Genomic DNA, 27,582 nt, shown 5'->3' on the forward strand with positions numbered 1-27,582 from the left:
ATGTAAAACAAAAGAATGAAAAATAAATGAACAGAATAATTAATTATGTACGACTCCATCCAAAAAAAAAAGAAAAATATATTAAATATGCCTATTATTGTGAACATTATTTAAGAAATAATCTTTGGATATTTTTATTTAACAATTGGATAAATACGTATATTAATAATTAAATAAAAATGATAATATTTAAATACGAATTTAAATTGCGATTAAATACATTCATGGACACACAAATAGTACACACTTGATATAAAGAATACCCACACTATTTAAGAGATTTCGAAAATAAGTGCAAAATTTTTCCTTTTATTAAAAAAATATAGTTTAAACTATGTATACAAGAAATTTAAAAATGTTTAAGTAGTTAATATCAAAAATTCATTTAATAAAAACAATCTAAACTTATGAGAATTGGACATAGAAGTAGTGTAAATTAATAATAGTAACAATAATAATTAAAACCCAAGTCGTTTTTTGTGTTACTGACTGAACGTTCCGTTCCTTATATTTTGAATTGTGTATTTCTGCTTCGCATCTGAAATCAATGCCTTTCCAAAACCTCTGCCTTGTCTCTCCTTCGGCATAGAGCAACCGGATTTTTTTGATATGCCATTTATTTTATCATTATTTTTAAATAATGATTTTGTCTTATTTTCTATTTCCTAAATTTTCGATCGATTGCTCTCCATTTCAAAACTTCAATTCTTTTTTCCAAAAGCCAACAATTTATAATTATGGATACCGGGCATAGAAATTGAATTTATTGCTAAAAAGGCGAAACCTGTCCAACTTGTCTTTCATCTTTCTAATGGGCGTTCCCAAGAGCAGCCCCAAACCCTTACAGGGTACTTCTATCATTTATTTAGATGTTTTCTAGCGGTGTTTGGACGATCCAAAATGGATTGCCAACTGGTTATACTATTCAACTAATTATGCTATTCAACTATCCTAGTTTTTGTTCAACTGGAAAATGACGAGCCAAAGAAGTTACCTTCTGTCCATCTGTCCAAGAAGATATGTATAACTAATGCTCCTTACCTATTTTGCCGATATGCTTACAGCAAATTCTTCGCTAACTTTGTTCGTGTTTTTCGCTAGAGCGTAAGTAGACCTCGTTGGTTTCACCAAGAATTTATTTCGTTAATGGAATCAAGAGTTTTTTTCTGATTTCGGCTTGCATGTTTTATTTTAAATAGTATTCCTCCTCACCAATTATTACCAATGTATGTTATCATAAACTATTTATCTGGAACTTTGCTAACACTAGAGGCGGTTTACATATCTCGTTATCGATACAAAAATCGTCAGATTTGTTTTTGGGTTGATAGCACTCTATTGCTTTCGTATTGAGTTAGGCTACTCGTTTGTTGAAATTACAACGGAATATTTGTGATATCGTCGGTATGGGTATAACAAAATAAGTCAAGGAAGAAGGAAAGTAAGTAAATAAACAAAAAAAAAAAAAAAAAAAAAAAAATGGAAAATTAAAAAGAAAAAAAACGGTGAAAAAATTAAAATTCATTAAACAAAATCATAAGGCAAAGTTTAATAAATTGTATAATATTTATTATACTGTTTACATAAATAGTGCAAACCTCTTCTTCTTAATAGTTAGCTTGATATTTATTTTATATTTTCCCTATTAAATTTACTTATTTGTGGATTATCCAAATAGCTCCTTTTTCGTTTATATAAATTTTTACATTAAGTCCACATTCATCGATTCCGTTTCAAATTTGAACGCATCAACAGGCAAAAGCATCAAAAATGATTACTTTATTTTATTATACATTAATTTCAGGGATTAGATAATTTGATCAAATGCGTGATTTCATGACAATGTTTTGCTTATTGTCCATTTGAACATTACGTTCGACAGCTATGTTTATTTCAAGCTTCGTTTCAGATAGATAAAAATATGTAAAAGTTCTATAGTGGGATACTCACTATTAAATGCTCTACATCGTTTCGGTTGTGTCGACATTTCAAAATAAGTTATTATATGGAAAGTGGTTGAAAATGCGATCCGGCGCAAACCAAACCATTTGCAGTAGCGTTCGCCCTTGGGCTAAAATACGTCAATGTATCAAATTTCATCGAAGTATTTCAAAGACTGCGGCCTTTAGGTCGAACACATGAAAACAACATGGACAGACAAGTTTAGATCTATTCAGAGAGTGATTTTGAATCAATCGATACAATAAAGGGTGGAACGATCTTAAATCCTTTCTGCATGTTGCATACACAATTTGTGTAGGGTACAAAAAATTGGATCTCGACTGTTATCTTACCATTTCCTTTCCGTAAAATTCGGAAATGTTAGGAATGAGCAACTGCTGTTTATTACATTAAGTAGTAGAGTGATAATAATTAAATTCAATCACACGCTATTTTCGTATCGGTGTTCAAGCGGAGTTTAATTTCTTTGATGTTGTTTTTCCAGTACTTTGCGGTAATATGCGAAATTCCATATATCGTTCCTCACATTACAATACACACTTTGTTAGTAGTGTCTTTGGATCTGCATGTTTTACATATAAATACGATTGCATTTTAGCGAAGCTTCGGAAGATGACAATTGGCTTTGATGAGTGAACGACTCAGTTGTGTTCGGTTAGAACATACATTTCGTAATTTTCAGATTTTCAGAGAGTGGAAAGAGTATTGTGGCACTGTAGAAAGTACTTTGAATGGCCCAAGTCTATCGATTGCATGCTGTGCTCAGGAATGCAATCCTCGGCCAGTTTATGGCGCGTAGGCTTGTATTTGTTTGTAATGGGAACCGATACAGAGCTACTTTAATCGGCGATCGAATCCTAAATCGTATCCGCTTAATAAGCTTACGAAAGTTGCGCTACGTAAAAAGAAGTTAAGTGAGGTAAATTCATACAGAAAATTCGTATATGTGCTAATCCGCTACTTTGTTTTGTGTCGAAAATAGCCGAAAATGTTCGAAAATGAAGATACGTCCATTTTTCAGGACGTCATTGTAATTGAAAATTAGACTGCGCCTATTGTCTGGCAATAAGAGAAAAGAGAGAGATCGTTTACTTAAGAACCGGGAAATACAACAATGCTTTAAAATATTTTAAAGGAGACTTGGGTGCATGTTGTCGACGTTTGGTGTGTATTCGGATAAGTAAGTAATTTGATTTACGGGCCGTAGCTGATGTTCCAGAAAAGTTCCTCTCGACTGTTTTACACTTTCGTCGCTTTTTGTAGCCCTCAATATTTATTCCCTTAATTGTACCAAACTAAGGTCCTGTTAGCGTTTAATTAATTCTGTTAGAATGAAGACGTTCCTTTTAGTTTAGTTCAGATATGACAACTGATGGCTCAGTAGCCTGCCTTTGTACATTGTCGTGAAGGTGTCATTTTTTATTCTCTTAAACGATTCTATAGGGAAACCGTAGGCTATGGCTGGTGGCAATAGCTTGCCGCTTTTTCATGATATTCTCGGCGGTATCTAAAGGCAAAGCTTTTGAAATACTCAACATGCTCAAAAATAATAAGTGATTGGTCCTGCAGTTTTTAAAGAATTCTCTGCATATTCTCCTTTAAAAGGATTTTTAGAATTTAGATAGAGAAATTTGATCCGGTCTTTCGCAAGGCTCCATATAGGGGCTAATTTAATATTAGTATAGCTATAATGCTCATTTGCATGCAGAAGATGCAGGATTTAAGTCGAATAAATAACATTGTGAGTAATTTGAAATTAAATTCACTTAAATCAAACCCATAGCTATAACACTTGTAAAGTGTAGTATGGATTATCCTTCTTGTATCTTATTGGCTGACACGGTAATTGAGTTTTTGTCAATGTTGTGACGAATTTTAAAGTCGAAAGTTATTTCCACACCAACAGCTGATCAGCTTATGTCCAATTCACAATAATGAAGACTAATAATGCTCTAAGAAAGCTTTTTCTTTCTCTTTAGCTTTAGCAGGGAGTAAGTTAGGATTGATTAAGCGTTTTGGTGTTTCGTTGATATCGTATGGCATCGATGATCGCGACAACCGTAAACATACTCATTTATAATTTCATATATGTACCGCATTATGCTATCAGTTACCTTCCATACTCTACACCACTTGTGATATAACATTCAGAAGGACCTAAGATCAAATCCACCTTTTACTACATCGATCAATTCAGAAAGTGATTTTGAATCAATCGAAGGTTCCCTGGTCCTTTCAAATTCTTGTGTTCAAACTATAGATCGCAATTCATTAGATATTCTGATGGAATTTGCTACATCGACGTGTTTTGGCCCAACGACGAACGCTATTGAAAATGATTCAGATCGAATCACTTTTCCGACGACTTTCAATAAAATGCCTTAGTTCGAAAAGTCGTTATATATGAATAATTGTATTAAGCGTAGTGGTAGTGTAAGCCATTTAATCGTCGATCGTGTTCCACTATAATGTTTTTATTCCTTTTAGTCTAGTTAATGCAAACTTTGCACTTCCTTTTTATCTATCGATTTTTTTTTAAGGAATATTTTTTATTATTGATATTATCATTAATGGACTAAATTAAATCAATTATGCTGGCCTAAGTTTAATCTATAATAACTACTGATATATTTTTAGTATGTAAGTCATATATTTTTTTTGAAATATGTAAACATTGTCCGGAGAATACATGAATGCATTTTTTTATTTATTTTTTTTTTATTTAATATCTTTTCAATATAGAACGGACTCCGCATGTGGCGTGAGTAGATCTATCTAAAATTGCAAGTCAACGTTCAACAAATACAACACAAAACTATTTCGCGGTGATCCTGCATTCGCATTATGTTAAATACATTTATATAGAAGGAGAAATTGCACAACAATTAAACAGTATTAAGACAATTACCTCATTGCGCTTCAAGGGGTAATACAGCTGTAACGCAAACCTTTCATATATACTTTTCTTTTTTTTTTGGGTGAACAAAAAGACGATTAATTGATAATATTCGAGGAGACTATTAAGCATAAAAGTATTAAAAAAAAAAAAAAAAAAAGAAAAAGATATTCTTCGTCATTTAAAATCCTATAGCAAGAGCTCCTCGTATTCTAGAAAAAGTATTGATTTTTGTTTGCATGGCAAGTGCTTGAATGAGATCGATAATAGAAAATATTTGTAATCCTACTAGGTGCACTAGGCATGGTTGTTATAAAAATGTTGTGAAAAAAATGCAAACGAAAAGAGTGAAATTTGGTAGAGTTACACTGCATGCCGTTTGTGTTTCGAGAAGAACGCATTCACAGCTTTAGTGGGATATGTTATAGGCTTGTTTTTTTGTTACAAAAAAACATTGATTATTATTTTTGTCTATTAGTCCGCAATACCTACACCGTAGCTCCATCCATCTTATCCTCGAAAATGTTGTTTTTGCCGCTTCTATCAAACAGAGAACCGTACGTTTTACACTTTACATGCGTATATATGACAGAGAAAATGGCAAAAGCAAAAAAGAAATTATGTTGTATTATGTTTTTAATCGAATTGATAGCCAGCTCTAACAAACGCCTCTTCCAAGCATTTCATTAAAATTCTTGCAATTCTTGAAATACTGCTTTCAACTTCATAACTACTTCATATCTACTTCAATGATTGTCACAATGAAGCTACGCTAATATATTATTGTATTAGGAAACGCTCATCAATAAATACACATACTTACTAAATCCATTTCTTACTGTATTAGAGTAAGTTAGGAGCTACCAGATAAGGGTTTATACTATAACTTTTCAGCATGGCATTCGGTTCGAAACGATTGGAAATAAGCGCAAAATTTTAAGTAAAATCTTTCGTTTAGGTAGCAAATGCTCCATATTTTCTCCAAACATCCTGAAAGAAAGCATATGCACATATATCAAAGCAATAAAGGAATTTTTGCTTTTCAAAAAAAAAAAAAAAAAAAAAAAAAACAAGAAAATGAGTCTTCTTCTGCAAGTCAGCAAATCAAGCGTAGATGATTCATTGTGTTGAGTAAACAATTTTGAAGCAGATATGATGCCATTATCCTTTAATTTGATGATGTTGTTATTGTTGTACTTGACAACATCCTACTTTTATATATTTCTCTCATATATATTTTAACGTAAAATCTCTTTTGTGATTTTTACGTTTCACATTCAACGCCTTTTCAGATTAAGTTCGTATCACTGAATTGTCAGTTTGTATGTTAACGTAGATCTTATTTGCAATTCTTAAAAGATTTATTTACCTACGAGCTATTTCGAATATTACGAATCAATTCTCTGCACTCGACTGACTCTGCTTTACATACCCTTTTGACAAGCAATTTACCAATACTTCATTTTATTGGCCAATAATGTTTATGTTAATACGTTCTTAGAAAATCGGCTACCTTAAAGACTATAATGGGCCTAGGCGCACTATAAAAGGCCTTTCGTTCCCTTCAATTATTCAAATAATGAATTTGCAAAATAAGCCGATCCGATCCGATTCGATTCGATTCGATTCGATTCGAGCCATTTCCAAATTTTGGACCCAAAAACGTTAGTGTATCAAATCTCATCAATATTACCTTTCAGTCTTACATTCTGCGATTGTAAGAGTTTCAAGACACAAATGGCGTATCACACATAATGTGATAGACCTTGAATATCCGTAATTGGTAAACGTGATTAAGAAGATGTTTGAAGCTTTTTGAAGCGTTCTTTTAAATGTTGTTTAGAATATGCAGCAGGCAAGTGATAAGTAAATTATTTTTACCTTTCACATAATCGTATTAAATGCGTTTTATATAATATATTAAAAGAATAAAAATTGGTTAAGTTTTTCATGTCCGAATCATTCATTGTCTACTGTTCCTACATGTTCGAAACGACTGATTGCGGTTGCTCGATATAGGTTGCCTTTCCAACTTACAAGCATCGACCGATTAGTGATCATAGAGCACAAAAGTGGAGAATACAATATAAAACTAACATTAAGCAAAACATTGAAATTTTCCCTTGAATTATTTCAGTATCAATGCAAACTCGAGACAAGTTAGATATCGAAAAATAATAGGGACGTGTAAGCGCGGTTTTGCTTAAATATACCCGTATATGCAAATATAACAAAAAAAAAAAAAAAAAAAAAAAAAAAATTTACTGATAAATGTGCATACATCAAATCAGTTGTAGGTGTATGGCTGTGTGTTTACGTATATTGCATCCAGAAATCAGATAAAATTAAAGAAAAAAAAAAGTGTTTCGCTTTTTTTTTTTCTTTTTTTTTTTCCGTAAAAGATAACTTCAATCAGCAGAAGTGATAAAAAATATTTTTGAAAATTTTGTTAAATAACGTAAGTGGGAAAAAGTTGAACGTATGCATTCTTCAGAAACGAGAATCATAGAAAAATGAAGGAAAATAATGTCACGTTATATTTTATATAATTGATGTGTGATTAGATTGATTGATATGAACGGGGCGAGCAATCAATAGAATGTAAAAGAAGACCGAAAATTGAAATGATTAAGACGAAGCGCTTCTATTGTTCTTAGAAAGCAAAATAATTAAACTAAAATAAATTGAAAGAAAAAAAAAAAAAAAAAAAAACAAAAAAGCAAAAAAAAGAAGCGCCAGTTAACGTTGCGCCCGAGTAGAGAATTTGTCAAACTATCTCATACACCACACATCCACCTAACGCAACCACACTTACTTATAAACGTTTATACAAATTCACAGGGCATTTAGTTTATAATGTATCGAGTACTTGTGTTGTTGTTATTGTTGTTGTTGTTATTGTTTTATTTATTTATTTCTAATGATTTTGTTGCTAGTAAAAATCTCATAGCAAACAATGATTGTCTATTGTCTCAAATGCAAAAGCAACAACAAATCGAAATGTGTGCGCTTGTGCGTACGCGTATACATGAATAAATAAATGTTTGTACACTCGTCGTCATTTAATGTTAGAGTTAAAGTGCATGCCGCGCCATTTAGTTCTGTGTCAATAATTTTGCAATAAAAGGACTTTGTTTATTTTATCTCACTCGCTTGTCATGTCTTCAAAGTATCATAAATCTTTCTACAGACGTTTGTATGCTACACATATATATATATATATATATATATATATGCGTACATTTAACCATTGAATATGAAATGGTTTTTAGATTAAATCCATTTTCTTTTCTGTTGTTGTCTTATATTATTATTATTTTATTTTATTTTTTTTTTTTTCATTTTTTGGGTGATAAAATGAGTGACAATTTGATTGGAAATCTGTCGGCTGTAAGTCGTGTTGTCTTCCTTAAAAATGTGCTGTGCCTTATACACGCACAAGCATATACCGTAGTCACTGTCCATCAACAAGAGCAAGCAAACATTTTATGCCATCATTATGATTATGTCAAACAATTATGGTAATTATAATGATCGTGTTGACAAGAATACGAATGCTCATGATGATGATGATGATGATGATGATGATAATGATGATGATGATCATGATGATGATGATCGTGTTGATTATGACGATGATGAGAAGTAAGATTATTATGATTATATAGTGAAGTTGACAGTGATGTTATCGTTGTTGCTGCTGTTGTTATTGCTTTTGATGAACATGTACACTTACAATTACAATATGTTCTTGTTGTTGTTGTTCTTGTCGCAGTGTAGTCCAAACCGAGTTTATACAAAATTAAATTAAATTCAATAAAAAAAAAAACATACACATGCCTAAAGCACGAGCAAGAGCAGTTACCGAAATGTCCGACCTATCACACTAACCAAAGCATAATATTAAGGAAAACAGTATTTAAATTTTATCATATTCTACAAAAATATTACATCAAGAATATTAGATTAAGTATAATACAATAAATAAAAAGAAAGAAAACCTTTGAACCATCATTCCATTTCATCCAGAAGTAGAGCGAGAATTCATCGATCACTCGATATATCGATCGCATATCTTATCATACATATCGTACATATAGAACATCATATTTTCATAAGAGATTTTCAAAAACATAAAATTCCTTATTTAGCCTACAAAGCTATCATAATTAAGCAGACCCCGCAAAATGATCAGTTTCTGGTAGCTTTGGACGAACTAACGAACTCATTTCGCAGCTTTTCGAGCGTGATAAGAAAAAATTTGATGCCAGTTTTCCTCTTCCAGACAAAGTTTCAATGTTGAGAGTGTAATCTCAACTGATGTCCCGGCAAATGCACATTTCATGGACATGTACAACTAGATAACGAGTATATGGTATTGCTATGGCTTAAAAACATTTTAAAATACATTATATATGTGGTGGGTGTAATAAAACAATAATTGAAAGCATGTTATAAATGAGTAGAAAGTGAAAACTTGTTACATTCAATCCAGATCGAATCTTCTAATCCACAACATATGCTGTTTCTTACTGTAACGCTCGCCATATTAGTTTTGTTATTGCACTTATAAACGTGTTGCTGGCACTATAATGCATATACATGCATTCTTGAGAAACTTAAGTAAGGCATGTCTGTGCCTCTGTTGAGAGATCACGTACACAGAGCGTTACCTGAAAAAGTTAGTTGAAATGGTTAAAAATATTATCAATCGAACAGACTGACAATTCGCATTTACATACATACATACAAATTAAGGTGCGTATATATCTTTCTATATGTACTTTTTGTCTCTCTCTTTTTGGTATTCATTAATGACCTGCTGTGCACAATAGGGAATCGTATTTACTCGTCTGCAGAGGATAGCGCGTTATGTACCACTAGTTTTCCTTCACCAAGAGACAATGCAACACCGAACTTTGTATGATGAGAGGCAAACTTCATAAAGATCTGATATTAATAACTGAATGTGGTCAGACAAATGGAGTAAACCCCAACGCCACCCAAACAAGATGCTCAAGAAAAATAATCAACTTTTGCATGGAAGATGTACCCGAAGCGTCGAAAATTGTTATCAAAAGTCTTAGCTTTTTTAGGGCGCTGCAGCTGATATCCGTACTATCCGGCCAAAATTAGAGTGGAATTCGTAAGTGTGTAAGGGTGGAAGCCTTTAGATCCTGCCTGAAGGCTATCAACCGAATATATCGAAGAGCTTCGATGCTCATAGGTGACGAGAATGCATCCAGACCTTTCGACGGCCTTGGGCATTGTGGTAATGTCGACTGCGCTTTGTTCATGCATAGGTATATGCAGGGGAAGTATTCCGTATGGGCATAAAGTGGGCTGGGTGTTGCTTACGCAAGGCAAGTGTTTTAGAGAGATGAAAGAAATCTGTCCATCAATCAACTACTTTCGCAGGGTTACTCGGCTTTCTCAGCGTTCTCAACCATATGTCCCGTGGGCATACACATACCGTATGATTTGGCGTTTTTTAGCCGCCCAGTGGTCTTTATCACCGTGCCAGGTTTCTCCACTTTCAAGTCGAACGTACATAAGTACTATTCCCCCCTCTCCTCTTTATATACCTATAATCCTTTCAGATCGTTATCGTGCTTACACGTAGAGATGACATCGCACGAGTATAAACATACCGAATTTACATATGTGTCTTTGCTAAACGATGTATTGTCTTAACAGTTGTTCGAGTCTTTGCTGAGACAATTGATGATTGAGCGACATTGAACAATGAATTGAATGATTATAACTGTCAAAACAAAAATGAGAGAGAATGAAAACATAAATTAAAAATGAAATCAATTTGATTAATGGTACGATCGATTCATCCACACTACTTGGCGGGATAAGTTTTAATGACCCTAATAGCTTCTCTATGCATTCTATGTTCCTTATGTTCATTAAGCTGAGTCAATAATCTAAATATAATTCTGAGCTATTTAACCCGTATTCTCAATATTGGATCCTTTCAAGTCTATCAAACCGACTGTGCTTAATATGTGCGCCATTGCCTATGTCGTATATTTAAACTACCGTTTAATCTTAAGATTTCATTATGATTCGAAAATTAATTGGTGTTGTTTACTGTATCGATTGCCAAGCTTTTGCATGTTTGCGATGTCTTAAGGGTTCACTTGCAATATTCTGGTTCTTGTTTTTTTTTTCCTTCTTAGTTATTTATACATGAATTATTATTTAATCATTATTGTTATTTATTTATTTTTTTTTTTCTTTACTTCTCCTTATGTACTTTATACTAGTTTTTAATATTAATTAGTATAAGAGTTACTTTTAACAATCAATTGAACTCGCCTGTGTATTTATTTTAGTTGAGTTTCATGTGTAAGTAAAATAAAAAAAAAATAAACAAACAAATAAACAAATAAATATATAAAGACATCTTCAATTTTCGAAAGAAATCTGCAACGTCATATTTATGTACCTATACGTAAATGTCGTCGCAAGAAAATTTCAATTTCAATTATAGGACCAGATTGAGTCTGTGTCCAAATACAAAGAGTTATTACAACTCAATGCAACTTAACTTGTTGAGTGAAACTTTCGCTTTTCCTTTCCAAGGGTCATTTATTAACCGATTACAGTTATGTTCAGAAAAATCTCAGATTTGAAATCTTTTTGACCGTTGATGAAAATTTTGAATATAATTTCACGTAACACACTAAGTTATTAGGTTTGCTTCTAACTGTACAAATCTTTTTATACCCCTCACCGAAGGATAAGTGATGTATTTATTTTGTCGAAACGTTTGCCAGAAAGGCCAGAAGGAAGCATCAGAGACCCCATAAAGTATCAAATTTCAGAACGATTTGAGCTTGTCCGGATGTCCGTCTAGGCATCTATCCGCCTGTATAATGCCTGTTGTAAATATTCTCTTGGCCGCAAAAATGAAGCTATCGACTTCAAGTTTCGCAGAAACATTGATAGTTCTTGCATGCAGATTGGTATTGAAAATGGGCCAAATCGGCCGTACGACTCGGCCACAGCATCACGTAAACTGGGAACACATTTGTTTTCCAAACGGCATGAAAAACTAGTTCTTTTCTCGTTACTCATAGACTATAGCAAATAAATGTACAAAAATTTGAGCGCATATTCTATGGGCGGTGCTGGCGGAAAAATGAAAAAAATTGACCACGCCTATCCAATGTTATTGTTTATCAAATTCTTGGCCAGTTTCAAATTTGCAATACACCTGTTCGTCCGTCCATCTGTCTGTTTGCGCAATTTTGTAGTATAATATGGTAAACATTCTCCCGTTAGCGAAAATGAAGATATCGGCTATAAATTTGCAAAAGAATTTGGGCCCACGCCATACTGTAGAGGATGAAAACTTTGTTTTTTTTTACCTCTTTTGCATTTTTTTTGCAGAGTAAACTGTATAGATGGGTATAGAAGATTCGCTCCCGACCAAGATTAACTTTCTTACTTGTTAAATATTTGCAAGATATCGAAGAGAGCTAATATGCACATAAATGATATATTGCGTGAGTTAAATCCTTGGACAAAGAAACCCTTCAATTCCTGACAGTCGCTCTTGGGTTTTGCAAGTGCAACTATTATTTATTGCATTGCCATCTATTGAAGATCTTATCGAAAGTAATTTCATCTTTTATAATAACTCAATAGAAATGTATGCATGCTTTTGTTTACTTATAACACAACACAACACAACACAAGTTATTAGATTGTTGGGAAAGTGAAGGCACACTTTGCTCGCTGGTGATATGGGCACATATTTTGCAGAGCTGGTTTATTTTGAAAGCATTAACGATAATGATGATAAATCATGCAATAATTTGCAAAGAATTTTAACGATTATTAAGATATTGCTTACAGCATACCATAGGCGGCCGCTTCGGAAGGCTTCGACCGACCAGAGGTGTAAGAAATTTATTTGATTTTTATTAGTCAAATTCAAAAACTATCCAAGTCCGGGCTCAAGTACGTACAAAAAAGCTAGACAATCAAAAGCTGTATCGAATAAGAAGGAAAATTGTATTTGTGTTAGTTTTTAGACAGATTTCTCATATAAATTGTAAGTTTTATCCGATTGCAAGCGCGGTTGTGCTCTGCTCATGACCGTCCCTTCTTTGAATGCTTAGTTGTTAGTAACCTTGTAAATGTGTCCACTGACTTTTAGATCGATACCGGCACTCAGCTGCAAGTTGCAGCATTTTGCCTCTCTTAAAGCTGGTTGTGGGCGTATCAGGCCCACTTTCAAACCTTATATATAGCTATGAGTTGAAACTTCAGCTTTCCATCTCAAGTGTCTTAAGTGTGATTGCGTAAAAAACAAACTGTGCATAATCGAAGAAACGGATAGACACACATGGTTCGATCGGTTTTGAATCTTACGTTAACTAGCAAGCTATACACCCAGTATGGCCTTTAATGTGTCTTGGTATGACTGCATAAATAGCACAACAAACTTATTATAAACCCTGCTCCATGACGATGGATACAAGAGAAGAATTTATCTTTCATTATCTTGATGTCGATTTTAAACGCTTATAGTTTGAAATCCATTTGATCCTCTTAAAGTGCGTCGATATTTTATATATTTTTTTTAATGCGTTCTTATTATAAATTACAAAGTAATGGCACGAATGCAACAAATGATGAAACAATAATACTGAAGCGTTCTGAAGTTCTTGTGCGGATGTATGCAACACCCAGAAGGATTGGAGATATGCCCACCTTTTATTTTACCGAGTACCGGTTTGATTGGTCCGTCTGTCCGTCTAACCGTCTTGTTTTCTTGTATTGCCCCCTGGAGGTCGCAATTTTTGAGATATGTTGATGAACGATATTGGAAATGTTTCGGATCGGACCACTTTTCCACCCACTTCCCTTACAATAAGTTATTTTGAACGGTCGTTATATAAATAACTTTAGGATAGTGCAGGGTATTTAATGATGAGTCCTACTCCGCCTTAAAGTACTTACTTGTTTTTATTTTAACGTCAAATTTCCTTCTTTCGGATTTTTCCTTCCAGTATAACAATTGAACGATGGGTTCTTATTTATTTAAATTACATATGATTGGTGCTTTTACAATCAGTTAGTTAAACAATAATTGATAGTTAAACTCACTCAAAGGTGAATAAGAGTTTAAACCAAGTTTAATCATGCCTAATCTATAGCAAGCCAAATACCGGCTATTGACAGATGACAAAATTATTAAATTGATTTTGTCAAATAATTTCTTTAAATATTTGATTAAGATTTTTTTATTTTCATTTATTATAACTTCGTAGCCCTTGTTGATTGTTAGTCAGAGTTTAACCGCCGATTGTATAATTGGCCGTCGAATGTTGATTATGGTGTGACGAATGTCTTCTCTTTTACGATCTGTTGATGTTGATGATGCTTCGCTCTTAACGCGACCGTAAAGAAAATGTATACACGTTAACGGCTAAATGACCAGATCGTTCATTGAAGATTAGAAGTCGGTTTCATTTAGTCGAAAGAGAAACAAAAATCAATTTATATAAATATTCTACTAATAAAGTATAAGCTTTGGTAGATGTTGACATTAATGACATCAATAAAATTTATATCAACTGATATATCCACTACATAACAACAAGTCTTTCGTGATTACTTAAGCTAATTAATTGCTTTGTTTTAGTTGTGCTAACGCAAAAAACGGGAAGAGATATTTTTGTAAAACTGTTTTATGTTGCAGGATGATAATAAATAAATGACTTGGTGACCTTAATTTTTGTCAAATTTATACGAAATATAAAAAAGCGGTTAGCGAATGTAAAAGAAATAATCGGTCTTTATGTCAACGACCATCGGAAGATGTTAAGATGATACGGATAAAATGCGATATGGTTCCTGCGTCAGTTCAATATATATAAAATGCGAGGGATAAGAAGTCAGATTCGTGGCCTGAACGAGACAATTAACGTCAAACAAATGTGTTATGATATGTTTTTCAAGCTCAACATTTGCGCTCATTTACGATTTGTGTCGTGAATGTAATAGACCTAAAATGAAAAGAGAGAGAGAGAGAGAGAGAGAGAGAGAGAGAGAGAGAAAAAAAAGACTAAAAAAGAAGGAAAAAACAAAAAACAAAAAACTAAAATAAAACTCATATGTTAAATAAAATTGGTTTTGCTTTACATACATGTGTATATATTATGCATAGCATATAACCACGTATGCTTGCTTGCATAGGTCCCGATAAATTTTCTTCATTATTATTACGGTACGGTTGCAATGTTATTTTAAATTGCGGGCTTGTGTTCGCGCAACGCGTGTTATATACACATCATCATCATCATCATCATCATCATCATCATCATCATCATCATCATCATCATCATCATTATCATGATCATCAACAATAATAACAACAACGACAGCAAAAACAGACAACCAGTTCAGTTGGGTTTAGTAGACTCTTATTTATTTATGATGGTGTATGAATGAATGGATGAATATATGGTTGGATGTCAGGGAAACATAAATTTTTATCTGATTTCATAAAATTTAATCAACAATACGGCGATAGTCTTGTATGCATGTATGAGATCGCGTAAATGTCTCTTTTTTTTTTTTTAATGAAACCTTAAACATTATCATCTTCATCATTATCATTGTTGATGATTATCGCCATCTATCTATCTATCTATCTATCTATCTATCAATCATTATAAATGATAAGAAGCTTGTGTTTCTATTTTCATTTTTCATATTTTGAAACTGTAATGTAAGGATGTTTGTTTGCGAATAGTGTGAAGAGAGTACATACCTTATATGTCTAAATAAATGCGTTAAATAAAATTATTTTATGTATATATAGTATTATTTCATATAAAATTTAGAATTATGTAAATGCGGAAAGAACGTCATCACTATTATCTTAAAATGTAAAACTGTCAATATTGACAACTGAATTTCCGCTTAATCATAGCCGGCCCATCCCAATACCAATACATAAAACATATATATGAGTGCGAACAGTTAAGAGCAAAACTGAAAGAGCGATACTCAAAGCAAACAACTTGTGAGGACGAGGATTATTGAACCGATAAATCAAACATTGATATATAAATATAATGAACGCCAGTTCGCTAACTCCGCTTCACTCGTCGAATAACTACTCCATTACTATGGATATTTGGAATATCAAAAAGAATGCTCTTAAATTCATATTCACACCCTGTACAAATGTTTCCCGAATGTAAAAATAAAATGCAAATATCAAGCAAAAGGTGTTTTCTTCATATTAAATTTTTTTTTGGCCATTCCTTACAAACATAGAAAATACTTACATGCATATGCATTCGTATGAGCATGCTCTGTCTTGTTTGTGTATGTGTGTGTGTGTGTGTGTGTGTGTGTGTGTTTATTTGAATGCATAAACATCCCATATAGTTAGGAATGCGAGAATTTTGCTTTAATCACAACACATCTGTGGTATAAGATTGCTACTGTCTGGCCCTTCCATAGCCTTCACTATGTATTGACAATTATTGCTTGTGCCAACAAAAATTGTCTAATAAAAGCCAAAAAATTGTCTTGGAAACACACAAACCCACGATCACTTCTACATAACATCCGCATATATTCCCATGGAAAACATGTGTAAATATAGATATTATTAAACAACATGTTGTATGCGTTCATTACCTGGTCCTCATGTGAATGCATGCTGAATATGTTTACACGTTCATGTATAAGTTTTAAGTGTTTTATGCTATTAAGTGAATATACAATTTGAAATCTAAGCAATTTCTTGCTATATTTTTCTCTCGATTTTCTAAACGTTTTTTTTTTTTTTTTTCACTTTTCCGACATTAAATTTGTTTAACATATTACCGGCCATCGTAAGTATTTTAAATTCATTTTTTTTTTTTTTTAATGTGTGAATCTTATCCCCAATAATTTGCTCACACATTTACACATGTTTGTCATTAGTAGTAACCGAAGAAACGTGAAATTTTGTGCAAAAATAGATTTCATATTAAGCGGTAACGCTTCCGATTGGAAGTGCACTAATATGATGAAATGAATGATGGAAATTGCTTAGGGGAGATTCGGCAACTTATAGAATGGTGTCCTCAAAAACTACACTTATTATCGCCAGCAGCAAAATGGCGGGAGTGTGTACAGTCTCTGCGCCCATCCGTGTAATGTCTGTGGTGAACGTTCTGGTGATCGCAAAAATGAAGATATCGGGTTGAAATTTGGCAAAGGTCTTGCTATTTTATGTTTAAGCTGAGAATACCTTTAGTTTCTGAGTTTTTTTTTTCCCCATTACTGAGGAAATATGAAAACTTACTTTCTTTGGTTTCTTCGTTTTTTTTTATTCTAGTTTTCCTTAAGACAAAGGGCGATGGGTGCGTTACCTAAAACTGAACATAATTGCGAACAGTACAGTAAACTCTCTTTTCAATTGTATAACGCATTTTCACGGATTTTTATTTTTTTATGTGTTCACGGATAAGGACAGGTGAAAACTCAAACTATACCAGTCGTCTATTATACGAATCCATTCAGAATTATTTCTTCATCTGATTTAAGTTTGCTGGTCCCTATGTTATGCTATGTTTGTCTATGTATTTTTGTGCTTGACTTACAATTCGCAATTTTTGAAACTTGATATTCTGGCGTACTTTGGGTGAAGAAGACACCTTACTAAAAATGGTATTGTTTGGAAGATCTTTCCCCAAATACCGGTTCATTTTCAAAAGCCATTGTTGGGAAAATCTTTGCAATTTTTAAAATTTCTTAACAAAATTCGTTGAATAACAACATTTCGACTCAGTTAATTGTTGTGAAAACTATGGATTTCGTAGGCACTCCCATACACTCCTGCCTACGCATTGCAACCGTTTATATCGAGCAAACAGGCCTAATCTTTAACACTTGATAATGAGAATTGGTTAATAACAGTACTTGATTAAATAAATTAGTTATAATTTGGGCAACGGAGGTCAGCTTTTTCGGTTTAAGTGCGTAAAAGGGCCCTTGTGAGAAGTACATTATGTGATAACAAATTCGAATTTTCATTACCTTATGGCAAAAGTCGATGGGAGAAAATAAGATCTTTGAGAACAAAAAATTGCATTAGGCCAGGAATTCTATGGGATTTAACGATTGGCCTTGACCGGCTATAATATTTGTGCTTGTTTTTTTTACATCTGTTTACAGAATGTTTACTGATTGATTCAAAATTAAATGTTGCTCAAGAATACACATAAGTGTATGTTGCAAGCCGGTTGACAAAATTAATATAACTCCATCCTTTAGTAGTGGGTATAAAAAAGAAGCAGAAGAAAAGGAAATGCAAAATATACTAAATGGCACTAAAAGGGTAATGTGATGGCGATAATCACAAAAGGCTGCTTGAGACGATTAGCCAGTTGACGCGGTTAAATCGATCCGCTGATTCCGCTGATTTACGCGAAGCAAGTACACTTTATATGTATATAATATGGTGCCATAAATATTTAGGAAATTTCGTATATATTCAAAAAGAAATAAAAGTCTATCCGCTGGCTTTCCACGGAACACAATTGACAACCGAATGTGCGAAACTTTTCGCGCAGAGGGTATTATAAAATGATCTGCTTTAAGACTAGCACAATGTTGTGCCATATGAAACGAGGTTGTACTGTATTGCTTACAAGTTAAAAAAAAATAATTAACGAAAAGTCCATGCTTTTAATCCATCCGTCATATCGTTCATTTCGACAACGCTATGTAATGGGAGTAATTTGTAGATCAAAGTAATTGCAAATATTAAATGACAATCGATTCGTTTGCGCCGTTCAAATTTCATTAGCGATATCATTTGGGATGATAACGTTAACTTCCGTTTAAAATGCTATTTAAGATTAATTAGAGAAGATAGAAATATATCAGTTTTTCCCAAAAAACTTCGACATTTAAAAAGATGTGTTCGCATCAATTTCAAGACGAGAAATTGTCGTAACAAACGAAATCGTAATAAAAGAAGAAAAGGAAAAGCCAGCAAAATTGAAGTAATTTCATTTATCATTGAGAGCTACCCCACTCCTATTGTTTTATGCACACATGCGTAATGAAATATAATATGGAAAAACTAAAATGACATTAAAATTCCCCTCCAATTTTTGTAAAAGTTCAAACACGCAGTTATATGTTGACCAATATGGTCATTTGCTATCACCATCATCACTACCGTGGCGTAGCACATGCAACGTATATATAAGAAAATCTACGCATAAAATTTAGTGGACAAATATATATATATATATATATATATCTGAAAAAAAGCATAATATGAAATAAATAAAAAAATAACAACAGGAAGGAATATTTAATTAAAATCAACTACGATGGCCACCGACACCGAAAGAACTAAACAATATATACAACCGCAACCAGCACAATCCAAACAATAATCAACCACACTACGAACAAGAAAAATAACAACTACGGCAACAATATCCACATAAAACAATCATAAGCATAGGCAACGATCAGTGGCAGTATTAGTAGCAGAGCTAGGTAGACAACGTCATAATAATCATAATCGCTTTATATCCCCTATGCATACTATCTACCATATACAGGCGTATGTTTGCACATAATGATCAACTTTTATAATTAGCATAAACTTTTTTTTTTTGTTTTTTCTGTTTTTTTTTTGTTTTTTTTTTTTTTTGTTTTTACTACTTTTGGTTTAATAAAGTGTGCCTTAAGTAAAGTAATACTTTTCTAAGTTTTCTGTTGGGAATTCCCACCATTGGCACCGTGCAAACTTATAAGTGCAAATGGAAGCAAAAAAAAAATAAATAAAAAAAAAAATAAAAAACTGCCTGTACGTCAAATTGTAAACTCTCCTCAAAAACCTAGGTCGAACGCCAATCAATTGTTGTTGTTGTTGTTGTTGTTGTTGTTTTAGAAATCAAAAGAAACATTGAAAGAGAAACAATAATATGCCAAGCAAGCCTATTAAACGAATAACTATAAAATATATATGAATCGATATATATGCATGCGTTACGTTACACTATGTTGGGGGAAGAGTGCGCAAGTCCATTGAACTAACTAAAGTGGTAAATGGTAAAATGAAGGCAACCAACTAGCCATACAGTCAGCCACTGCCCGTCGTCACGCTAATATTAAAAATGAATTGTGGTCTTATAGAATATTTGACTTCTGACTTGTAACAGACTTTGCGCCGCAAGTACCAGCACGTCAGCGAATTGACTAAACGTCTGTTAGCCACTCAGTCATTTAGTCAGCTATTTTTGAATTTATTGAGCAATAATTGGCTGCAATTTAACTAGTTGACGATACTTACCGACTTACTCAATCGAGTAAAGGGGTCATAACGTATCGTTGTGTTGTGCCAACATTTTCATTGTTGTTTTTGTATTTCGAATTTTGTATTTTTCGTGCATAATTAATTCCAATCGGAAATAGTTTTTAATGCTTTTGTAAACATAGGAGCATTGGTTACTTTGCAACCTGCCCACACTTATCTACAAACAATTAAGTACAATGTTACGTGGTATTATACGAATACATATATAGCTGTGAGTGATGGTACCTTGCCCGTCGTGGTTCGTACGAGTTTTTTTAGATGACGTCTTGTCTTCTTCTTTCTCGGTTTATCAATATTTGTGCTGCGACAGTTCGATGTACAGTGCCAACGGTACTGGCTGCTGTGCTCCGCTGTATCCGCGTTCTGACAGCGGTATCTGGCTCTCTTAATCAACCCGAAAAGCAAATTATGTAGGAATACTCTCTAAGTTGCTACAGCTTTTCACCTCTCCGTAAAGTAGGGGATGGTAAGTAAAGCAACGCGATCGATACCCTGTAATTAGCTTTCATGTCTATTATCCAGGGATGGTAGTTAAGCCGTAATTTGCTTTCAACTATCACTGGGGCATAAATTGACTTTTATTTTCTTCACGTTATTAAATGTGCCTGCATGAACAGTATAACAAAACTAAAAGTAATGCACATCTATCGCTGTATTGTTGTCCTTAACATGTTTTGGGTCAAGAAATTTCACATTCAATTAGGTCCTTTGAGCTGTACAGCATAAGGGGGTAGTGAAATCATTGGTACTCAGAGAGGACATAGTTCGGCCTATACGGTGGATTGCATCAAACTTTCGAGCCAAGCTTTCGACTTTTGCTTTAAAGACAGCTGCAGTATGTAGTCGCTAAAGGAAGACGACGCCTCTGCCATTATGTATGACGTAGAGTATTAATAAATGACGCCATAGAAAATAATTAATTAATATATGTAATGGAATATAATACTTATTTATTTGTTCATTGTATAGACTCAGTTGTATAGAGATTTTTTTTTTTGTTTTGCTATCGTAAAAAAGTGATGTTCATTTTATTAGCGACTTCTTGATACCTGACAGCGTATATAAAAACTATGAAATGATATATTGTTAAGTATGGACCTCTTAGGTACTCCTCTAGCAAATTTGAGAATAGTGGCGAGTATCTATTAGTTGAACATTCTTTATAAAATGTCAGTTCAAAGTCAATTTTAGGTAGTGTAGACCCGATCATGGATGGATACCCATCAATTAAGTATATGTGTTAAATTTTAGCTTTTTATCTTAATTTTCGCTCCGTAGGTATTCCAATAACTTAAAAAGTAACAGACAGTGAGAATAGGCAGACGAACAAAGCGAAACTGTCTTAGAATCCTACGCAGGCGAACGAGTTGTGTGAACGAGATCTTTGAGCTGCATTTTCTCCATTTACTAATTCTGATCGCTTCATTGATGATCATCAACGTGCTTATAGACCATATTCATAGCCTACTGCCAGGAAGCAAAATTTTTTGATTCCTACGAATGGAAAAATGAAATTTGTTTTCTTACCTATCCTCTAATTGATTGAAATGTAAAATTGACTCTGGCAAATTGAATTTACTTTCCTTTTCCTGTGGGCGGACTCTTCCCTCTAATCGCGTGAAAACGTTTAAAACCATAGCTAGGATATGTACTCTACGTTTACGTATATAAACTTAGAACTTTCAGCGCAATAGTTGAGCTGGTAAAATGATTTAAAGAAAGGGAACTGAGAATAGCTTTCTTAGAACCTTTAAATCGGCAAAGAAAATTGAAAATATTGATATACTATCGCTATTAAAAGATTCAGATAAGGTGAACTTTTTATTTGCTATAAAAATATGAAATTATTTTTTTGCTGCTCGATAGTACTATCTTGGACATCTATGTCAACTGCCGCAGAATTACACGAATTTTCATAAACGTACATAAGCGAGTTTTTCAATTTTTATAATGTCTGTCCATGTCGCACAAAAGATTGCTATTAAACATGAATATTGAAGATGTTGAAGAAGGCTTTTTGGTGATTAGGTTATATTTGCAAAAGTGTTTTTATAATTGATGCGAAGACTTCGCAGAGGGTCTACAACGAGTTCAAGTTGAACAGCGGACTGGACGACAATTCTTGATATTGCGTCGTTCCGCACCGCACTGACTCTTCGAGAACATTTCATCAGAAACTTTACCCTTTCTATCGTTCGGCAATCGTCGTATTGGTTTGATTTAGTATCGTGCGACTTCCAGTTGTTCAGCGAATTCAAGGGAACGTTCGAGCAACGTTTTTACTCAATTGAAAAAATAAAAGCCATGTCGAACAAGGTATAGAATGCCATTGCGGGAAAAGACTTCTTTGACTTTTTCAAGTATTGGAAATACACACACACACATTGGCACAAACGCATTGCATCGGAATGGCAGTTTTTTACAAACAATGAAATTTATTTACATGAATGAATAAAGATTTTGCATATCCGTATGTCTCCCTTAAAGTCCACAGGTCCGCTTTAAAAGTTGCTGCGGTCAATCTAGAAATGCACCCATTAAGGTAAAAATGCTAAAAGCACATAACAAACGAAAAATGCCATAATCGTTTCAACAACATTTTATCACGTATAGGCAAAGTCGATCGTTAAAAACTTTATAGAAATACTTATCAGCTTAGAATTTAATAATACTTTTGGGAGTCAGATACTGGTAACTTTTTTATTTATTACACCCTACATCACTTGTACTGCAAGGATATATTGTATGCAACGCCTAGAAGCACTTAACGTAAACCAATCTGTTATTATACCGGTCGAGTGAGTATCACTTTGTCAAGTCACTTTGTCTGTCTTGTGTTCACCTGCCTGTACGGCCGCAATTTGTTCGAAACTTTGACGAAATTTTGTACACTAAGGTGTTTTAGTGCAAGGATTCAAAATGGCTTGGATGGAATCATTTTCGCGTACGGTGATGTTGGACATTTAGTGGGATAGTGTTCTTCCTTGTTTTTGTATAATTTGGCCGTAAAAACCAAAATAAAGATTAGGTTATATAAAAATTACTGAAAAAAAGGATACTTTTCTCCCAAGGTTGATTTTATTTGATTACTGCAATTAATTTATTTGCATGAGTTCGAACGCCTTTTTTCTCTATAGTTTAGCTAACCTTGTTGCTTAAACCTTAATTTTTATAGCGTATATTAGTGTCATTATTATAATGACGTATTATTTAAGTGAAAGAAAGAACGTTGATCTTTAACGTAAAGGTCAGTTCTATCCAATGCCGCACTGACCTCTAATGGCTTATCATCGGTTAAGCCGTACAAAAAGGAAAAGAAAAAAAAAAGAAGGAAATAAGAAGCAGCACGCGCGCACAGACAATTGGAAACTCGGAAATAACATTTAAGTGAAACCTCAAAAAATAAAATCATCATAATTTTATTATTCAGCCAGAAGAGTAACAACAATAACAACAATAATAATAATAACAACAACAGCAACAATAGTTCCAGCAAACAGTCAATGTCAATACATTGTGGAAATGTATAAAAAATTTTAAATAAATTCCATTTTCTATACAAATATTTATGTATGTATGTATGCATGTATGCATGTATGCATGTATGTATGTATGTATGTATGTATGTATGTATGTATGTATGTATGTATGGATGCATGTAAGGAAAGAGAGATAGAAATAGAGAGAATGAGAGCGAGAGTGCGAGTGAGAGTGAGAGAGAGAGAGAGAGAGAGAGAGAGAGAGAGAGAGAGAGAACGGCAGATGTAGAGAAAAAAAGGAAGACATTCTAATGCCTAATGCCTACCATAATGCAGGCAGGCAAGCATACGATGTATAGTACGATGTTGTACGTGCTGTGCAAGTGCGAGTATTTCTTTTTAAATTGTGTGTCGAAAAAAAAAAACAAAAAAAAAAAAACACATATACAAACATGCATAGATCGTAACACGGCTTCTTGAATTGATGCTGGTGGTGTGCAGTATTCATCTCATAACTTTGATGTCATTTACATTACATGCATACATACATATATACATACATTGCTACAAATGTCTCTTTACTCCCATTGCAGTGGATCTTCCAAATGTGCATTAAATCGCGTGTTTTGCATTTGGAGAAAACAATTTTCTCGATTCTGTTTATCTACGTTCAAATGTATGTAAATGTGTGTGTAAGCTTTGGTTTTAAAGGCAGATGTTATATTATATGCATATATGACTAACCGACTGACTGAAAGACTCATTGTCTAGTTGAATTTCTGCGGTTATATTCTTAAGTAACTGCATTATGCATATAAATACATATGTAATAATATATTTAATTAATTTAATATGCAGAAAAATTAAACGCAGAATTCATAGATAATAGAAGTAAGATATGTTCATTTAGACCCAGCGAACTGGGCAAATCGATCGAAAATGATTGCGTAAAACAATAAACAATTTTTTCGTTATAATCCCCTATAGTATGAGATAAAAGCGGAATTGGTTTATTATTTTTTAAAAACCATATATATATATATATATATATATATATACATATACATTGCTATAGCGATCGTACTATTTTAACATATTTGAAAAAATTAGTAGAAGGAAATAACTACATAGTCCAAACTCTATTGGCATGAAACTTTTCGCATCACTATCACTATTTCTACAGATATTAAGGAATCTGATGAACGAATTATTTATGGCGGGTTTCGATGGAATCTGCTTCCTATAGTAAAAGAATGCTAGGTAAAGATGGCGCTATTTCCGAAAGTATTTCTAATGTTGTTAGCATTAACTTATTTAAATAAATTATTTACATTTGATCGACATCTTTCCATGAATGACCGAACGCAATGGCCACTGCCGAGCACTTAATCGGGATAGGCTTGTGACTAAATTATACGTAGCATATGATGATGAGCACGAAGACAAAGAAATTGTTGCTCTTTTCTGAGAAACGGTTCCTGTCAAATTAATAGAACCGTTTGAAGTGCACCGAAGAAGCCTTACACCTAATTGCTTTCGCCTGACGTCCTCATGAGTTACAAAATTGCTACAAAAGCTATCGGAAAATATCAGAGCAAAGAGAAGAGAATTACCAATTACTTGTCAAAGAATGCAAAGCATGATGGGCCATACTACGACTATTCAGACTTTTATGCAAACTGAATATTTGCACACTCGCTTTTCGTATTAATTTCAAGACAAAACAACAGAAATTGACAAACGTGATCAGCGTATTTCAATTATATTTTATTATATACGAGCACCGAATTTGATGTAAACATGTCGGGCTATATGGCAAGAGATCCACCTGAGTCGTAAGTAGGCCGACTAGGGAAAGAGTTCCGACTAGTAACTCAATGGTCGTGGATTCGAATCTTAAATGCGGTAGACTTTTTAATAAAGCCGAAAGCCTTAGAAGATGGTAGTGCTTTAAGACGTTAGTCTTAGAATTTATTCTCTGGCTAAACGAATAATAATAATAATAATATATGGCAAAAAAGTATTCCGTGAAATCGAAATCAATTTCAACAACAAAAAAGCGTTTGCTTCGTAACTTTTTTAAGACGGAAGGAAAGATGATAGTTACATATAATATAGATGCTTGCATGTATTTTAGTAATTTTTCGTTCTTGAAAAAGTCATTTAAAGTCAATCAAAATATTTTCCATCATTTTCTACGACTTTTTCCCATCTTTCTGGCAGCATGGAGATACCTTGTCTAGAGTGTTCAAATCATCGACCCATTTTCGCATTTCTTTAGCATGACGAATCCACACGCCAGCCAAGCCGTGCTGCTGACCAGAATTTCCAATTCGAGTTGCAACAGTAGGTACTTAACAACTTTTGCTGTAAAACAACTAGCGTTGCCATGCAAGAGGATGACTTTGTATCTATTCCTCGGCTTTTTTGCAACAATATATCGTTCAATTTGTTCAACTGACGTCGACAGATATTTGCAGTAACAGTTTGATTCGATTTTCACAATTCGTAATATACTGCATCTTGTCAATCCCACCACATGCATAGCAAAAATTTTATAGCCAAGAATATTCCACACCGGTGTCGATGTGGACATGACTTTCTGCACTTGGTTCGATGACGCAATGAAAGTGCGGTGTTGAAACGGTTTCGAAATGGCATTTTCAGTCAACTCGTATCATAGCCATCTTCCCTCCTGTTTGCGATTTCCCACCGCACGTTAACATTTAGAAAGAGTTGCTTGATTAACTGCTAACCTGTTCGAAAGTTGTCTGAGAGTTTCATCTGGGGTTTCGTCCATTAAGTCTTCCAATTCATTGTCTTTCAACTTTTTCAGGCCTTTCTTTATCATTGACATCGCAAGCACAATTTTTAAATCGCTGAAACCAAAATTGACAATTGGGATATGATAGAGGCGCATCACCATAAGCTAATAAAAATGCTTGATGATCTTCGGCAGTAGATTGCTTCACATCAAACAACAAAAGTATTGAATGTCGAAAATGCATTATTAAAGGTTCTATGGATGGCGCGTCTGTAAGAACTGAATAACTCATTAATACTAAGTGGAAAACTGTCACTATATATAGAGATAGATGATCATCAATCATCGAATTTAAGCCTCGACTTTGTCATTTTCACCAATAGATGTCAGTAATCAAAGTACATGCAGCCACTTAATATTATCCTTTGGTACGAATTTGACAGAATCGCACGTTGTGCTCTTAACATCTTGCGAAATGACAAGAATAAAAAAAGAACCGGGAAATTCATAATCAACTCCAAGAACTTTGGTCGCAAATTTTACATTTTTTTTGGTTGAAAGTATTTTAATCGCTCTCGAGCCTTTCATTTGCTAAGGACTGTTTCAGTGAACATATTCTTGCATGAAAATAATTTTAAATAAACATAAATACTTTCTAAAGAGGACCCTTAGCGTAGCAGAGAAGTCAGAAGACCACAGCTGACATCACGACTCTTCTCGAAGTGTTTGGAGAAGACATTCGAAATGTCAACGAAAACACTTTTTTCAAGCAAATATGCATTAAATTGTCATAAAAAAAAAAAAAAAAAAAATTGTCTTTCAAAAAATTTGCAATGGCTTGCTATCTTCAACATTCACAATCAGTACACGTAAACTACTCGAAATGAACTCGTGGGTGGTGTTATACAAAACAGCAACCGGTTAATAAATTTCTACACAAAGTAATTGTTATTCAATTGAGTTGAACAAGGACAAGATTATATCTTGCGATACGTCAATGTATTCAAGTTCAGAGTAATATTTTGAGAAAACGTAAACTATCGTCAAGAAAACAAAAATCTGTTTCAAGTGTAAATCATAAAAGAAAACAAAAAAAATCAATGTTATTGCCGCC

The 27,582-nt window shown here is 33.5% G+C and overlaps 1 protein-coding gene across 3 annotated transcripts in view; it reads left to right on the forward strand.

The window, feature by feature from the left end:
• Positions 1–7,098: 7,098 nt before the first annotated feature.
• The window catches only part of LOC119644819 (tumor necrosis factor receptor superfamily member wengen), a 36,462-nt gene continuing 15,978 nt past the window's right edge, over positions 7,099–27,582 (forward strand). The window contains exon 1 of one of the 3 annotated variants that reach the window (XM_038044574.1): positions 7,099–7,316. Coding sequence is in view for 2 of the 3 variants with exons in the window: in XM_038044575.1 (XP_037900503.1) it covers positions 8,358–8,503 (146 nt within the window). In the remaining variant the exon portion in view is untranslated. Of the gene's footprint in view, positions 7,317–8,098; positions 8,504–27,582 lie in introns of those variants that run through there. The other 2 variants (XM_038044575.1, XM_038044573.1) reach the window with 2 other exon arrangements.

This window comes from Glossina fuscipes, unplaced genomic scaffold (assembly GCF_014805625.2).
Source record: "Glossina fuscipes isolate IAEA_lab_2018 unplaced genomic scaffold, Yale_Gfus_2 0, whole genome shotgun sequence".
In the NCBI taxonomy this organism is placed as follows: Eukaryota; Metazoa; Arthropoda; class Insecta; order Diptera; family Glossinidae; genus Glossina; species Glossina fuscipes.